At 29.3% G+C, this 4977-nt stretch overlaps 1 protein-coding gene across 1 annotated transcript; it reads right to left on the bottom strand.

Moving 5' to 3' along the window:
• Positions 1–206: 206 nt before the first annotated feature.
• On the bottom strand, positions 207–4649 carry LOC113365350 (glutamate receptor ionotropic, kainate 2-like; the record flags this gene model as incomplete). Its single annotated transcript, XM_026606928.1, has 3 exons — positions 207–722; positions 2179–2450; positions 4418–4649. Coding segments are annotated over 3 exons (717 nt in total), but the record flags the coding sequence as incomplete, so codon positions are not given.
• Positions 4650–4977: the final 328 nt, after the last annotated feature.

Raw genomic sequence — 4977 nt, 5'->3', positions numbered from 1 at the left:
CAGTTTTCTTTTTCTGACTTTAGATAACACGTTATTTAAATTACATATATTGTAAATTATAGGAGAATTATTATTATTACCTTTGTGCCAAATTTAGTACTTATAAATTATTTATTTAGTATTGTATATTAAAACCTATTTATTACATCACTGTGTTAAATAAATTTATAAATAAATTTTAATCATTTTATTTCCTCTTATTCTGATATTAATTTTTACAGTAATGATTCAGAAAGGACAGAGTCCTTATTTCTGGATACATTGTAAATTATCCTACAATAATACATTCAAGTTATTTAGGATGCTTTATGTCTTTGCTTTTTTTCACCTAGAATTATATCTACAAATTAGTGCGTAAAGATATTGATACAATTGTATATACATTTGATTTAATGCATTTATAGTTATTTATTTGATTTGATTATAACTATTCATGGAAAAAATGCATATGTACTCATGTATTTCTGCGGAATTAGTATGGAGAGTTCACAAAAAAAAAACAATCGGCTTTAGTGAAATAAGTTTCCAGCTTTATCGAGATTTAAGAAACTTGATGCTGTATTTAATGCATTAACTGCAGTTGATCTAGATTCTGACAATTCTCGAGATTTCGAAGATTTTTGGGATCCTGACTCACTCGGTTTATTATGTACAGGTTTTGTTACTATCCAAAAGTTAAGCGCAAATTTCAATTCAGTGCAAAATGCTTCCCATGGCGTTATCTGAAATCAGAAAACGTAAAATACTTAGTATTCTTTATCCACTATATTTTTTAATACAATTATGTATTATATAATTAAATTATAATTTTCGCATGCAATTTAGGCCTTATCATTTTTTAAAATGCATTATTTGAGTGTTTTTTGAATTGTATCTTCATTAATAATAACATTAAGGTATATATATATATATATATATATATATATATATATATATATATAGAATTTTATGAAGTCACTTGCCAATGCAAGGTATAGTTGATGTTTTATATTAAAAAGTCCAAATTTAGTTTTAAATAAAATATTGAAAAGAATGTTTGGTAATAAATAACTGTTATTGAAATTACACTGATGATGAGGCACACCTTAGTCTCGAAACGTTTGTAATAATAAAATAAAGTTGTGATAAAAAAATCTGAGTGCTGTTTTGTTCATATTAAACAATTAATATATATATATATATATATATATATATATATATATATATATATATATGTAAATGCAATTTGAAATATGAATTTTGAATATTTCTTGTTTAATTGGCCAGGTATCCACACGTGATATGCATGCCTAACGATTTTTATCCAAAATGTTGAAAACAAATGTTTATCTATTAAAAAACTTTAGAACCATTAATAATTATGACACGCATATCAATTAATTATAACTTCTACCATTTGAATGTTATTTTATGGTGTACTTTTAAATAAATATATTTTGGTCATACGTCTTGGCCAAAAATCATAGTTGATTTTAAAAAAAATAATTGAAATCTCTCTTCTCTCATAGAGACTTCCCTTACCGAGATTTGTATCACAGTAGTTAAATTTAATATATTTCTTCTATTCTATGTTTTTGTGCATTTTACAATAGTTTATAAGATATTACAGTATCTTGGTTGCTATTTGTAAAGATTTAAAAAAAATATTACACTTTCTTGAAGCAGTTGTTTCATACAATATAATCGATTTCTTGTTAAAATGTTGTGGTCGTTACGGTTTGATAAAATAAATATACAAAATAAATCAACTGTTAATTACAAGAACTTATGCCAGCGAATCTTTACCAAAAACTTATCAGATTGATTCCCAACAAATATCTTTTGAATGATTTTGAATTTTTGAAAATTGAACCAGAATTGCAGACTAAGAAACGGCTTGGTCGATCGTCACGGAAAACTGGCAAACGATAGTCTTCATAGGTACATCGAATGGTTTCTAAATTTTTGAAATCGGTCCTGCCCTTTTTCAGAAAACGCCGATTTAAGGCAAAAAATCTATACACATACGCACATACACACACACACACATACATACACTTTTTCCTGGCCTCATTCGATTCAGAATGGCTTGAAAGGTAGGGCAAACATATAATTAGCGAATCGGATTTTTTGATGAAAACATAAACTTTTCCTTCGAGAATTTAATTTAACAAAACACCATCTATTCAATTTTTTTACCTTTTCTTCCACCGCGACTTTTCGCACGTTCCACAAGAATTCCAACATTGCTATCACAACTGCAACTCCGCAACCGCAACCCAAGACGACGAAAACACCACCCACGTTGTCGATGCCCAATTCTGCTGCCGAATCGTCTGAAACTTGAGCGTCTGCCGTACATTTTCCGCCTCCGTGCATTTCCTTCCACCACTTGGTCTTGAGCTGGTGAAGTTTTCCTTCCTCCTGCATTTTGAGCACTGCTCCGCTTATTGCTGTACGGTAAGGGGAATCTAAAATGACGAATTGTGATTGATGTTATTACTAGAAATAATTGATGGGATTGGTAACTATATACGTAGAAGTCCTTTAGTCCGACTCGCTCGGGCCTGATCTACGTGTCGGACTATAGAAAATTCCGGACTATCGAGTGGTAATTATGAAAACAAGGCAACAAATCAGGCAACAAAGCTTATTTTACATTTAATAGAATATATATTTAAAATATTTTTAATTTTTTATGACCAAGCAATTTCAAGTATTAATTGTGTCAAATACCTAGGTATGCATCTAGATCGTAAACTGACATGGAAAGATCATATTATTATATTTGCGCAAAATTAAAAACTATAAAAATTCGACTGCTGAACTATATTGTCTTCTGGCACGCAAGTCAATTCTATCTATTAATAATAAACTAATAATTTACAAGGTGGCGATAAAATCGATATGGACTTATGGAATACAATTGTGAGGCTTTGCGAACAAATCAAACATTGTGCTAATGTAACGTGCCCAGTATAAAATTTTGAGACAAATTAGTAATGCTCTATGGTTCATAAGAAATAAAACCTTACAAGACGATTTTAACGTAGAATTTATGAACAGAGTTATAAAAATAAACAGTATTAAACATTTTTATAAACTGGACAATCATTCAAATTCAATAACCACTCAGCTTCTTGAGACAACAGTTTCAAGAAGACTGAAGAAAAAGCTGCCCAATGATAATATTGAAGACCTTTCCTTTAGCACTACCACATCGTTGTAGAAATGAATCAGAATTTGTGAGTAACTCATTGGAGTGATTTTTTAACTATCGATATTTAGATAATATTTATCACAATAATTTATATGTGTGTTTGAAAGTGTGTGTGTATGTGTGTGAGTGAATGATATAAGCCAAATAGCCCAATAGGATTGTACTGTATTTTGATTGCTATTGAAAACAATAACAAAAAACATTTTTAATTTTTACAAAAAAACAAAAATTTCATGATTTTTAGCCGTTTGATAATTTCTATTTTCTAATCGAGAGTTAGTGTTCCGTACCATTCCGAACCATCCCGAAAACGTTCTAATAGCTTTCGATTGAGAAAAAACAAATTTTTTGGAAAAACGCCGGACTATCGGAAAAACCGGATTGTAGTGTTCCGGACTAAAGGACTTCTTCGTTATGAAATATTTCGCTTCGTTATTATTGAAGATCTGATCGTTAACTGCACCGTGGTCAGTAGACCTGAGTGGCTCAAGTTAATATTTTACATTCAAAGTGATCTATGTATCTTTGCCTCAGCTGTGAAAATATACTTCCTGAAAAAAAAAACTACTGCTTAACACTAGATTTATGGATGCTGTTTATACTATACCTATTTTTACTAAAATGATGCAATTTGGCTCATGCAAAAAATGTATTTTTTTAAAAAAAAAATAGGCCAAAGGCAATTTGAATGAAATGTTTATTATCAAGAAATTCAAAATAGACATTTTCCACCACTTGATCTAGTGGAATCGCCATAATTCTATATATCAATGTATATAGTTTTGTATGCATATTATTATAAATTTGATGGCTATATACAATATATATATATATATATATATATATATATATATATATTGTGTATAGTCATCAAATTTTTATTGAGTCAAATTGGCTCGGGTCCGTAAATCTAGGTGTTAAATCACTCTTATTGGATAGAGCACCTTCTCACCCCGATGAAGATCGAGGATGTGTTTGTATTTTTTATATATCACAAAATATTTAATGATTAAATATGTGTCAAGTTATTACGATTAAGTAGATAGATTTCTTCAATATTGAAAAAAATATATTTAAAATATATCTTTTTTTTCATCAAATATTATATCAAATATAGCGAAATATATTGGTAAAAATTATCAAGGAGCTAAATGCCTATGGACTTGAATTTCAGTGATTTTTTTAAATATGTAATTATAGTTTATTCAAAATACTTACTGACTGGCATAGCAATTCCGTAGCCTTTTGAATCTAATCTTCCGCCAATCTGTGTAAGTTCGCAATTTCGTTCTATCACGTATTGCAAACTTGTAGATTCCATGAGAAAAGCATATAATCTTTTGCCTTTTAGGACACGTTCGACTCCCTCGTCATTGCTTGTAGTAAAAACACTTGGCCTAGCTGACTCCATATTAGCCCACATACGTTGATAAGTTGAAAAATTCGATTCCTATAAACAAAACAAATTTTCAACTTCCCGAAAAAGAAGTTCATTTTTCGGCCGAAAAATCCGATTTTATGTTTGAAAAAAATTGTGCCTGCTTGTATATGAGTTAAAATTTGACCATTATTGTCGACGTTTTTCAAAAATCGCTGCTTCAATTTAAAATTTAAAAGCCATTATTTCATGAGACCCCCGAGAGTCATTTCTTTTAGCAGATAAAAGCCATTTAATACTGATTTTAATCCACGTTTAATTAAAAAATCTTGAATCGATTTAATAAAATTCAAAACTGTTTGAAAAGATATTAGTTGGAAATTGTACCAAAATTCAAAAC

Source organism: Ctenocephalides felis, unplaced genomic scaffold (assembly GCF_003426905.1).
Source record: "Ctenocephalides felis isolate EL2017-DRISC unplaced genomic scaffold, ASM342690v1 CF-g0.4_SCAFFOLD_00922, whole genome shotgun sequence".
Lineage (NCBI taxonomy): Eukaryota > Metazoa > Arthropoda > Insecta > Siphonaptera > Pulicidae > Ctenocephalides > Ctenocephalides felis.
The sequence above is the reverse complement of the archived record's forward strand: the minus strand, read 5'-3'. Positions and strand labels throughout refer to the sequence as shown.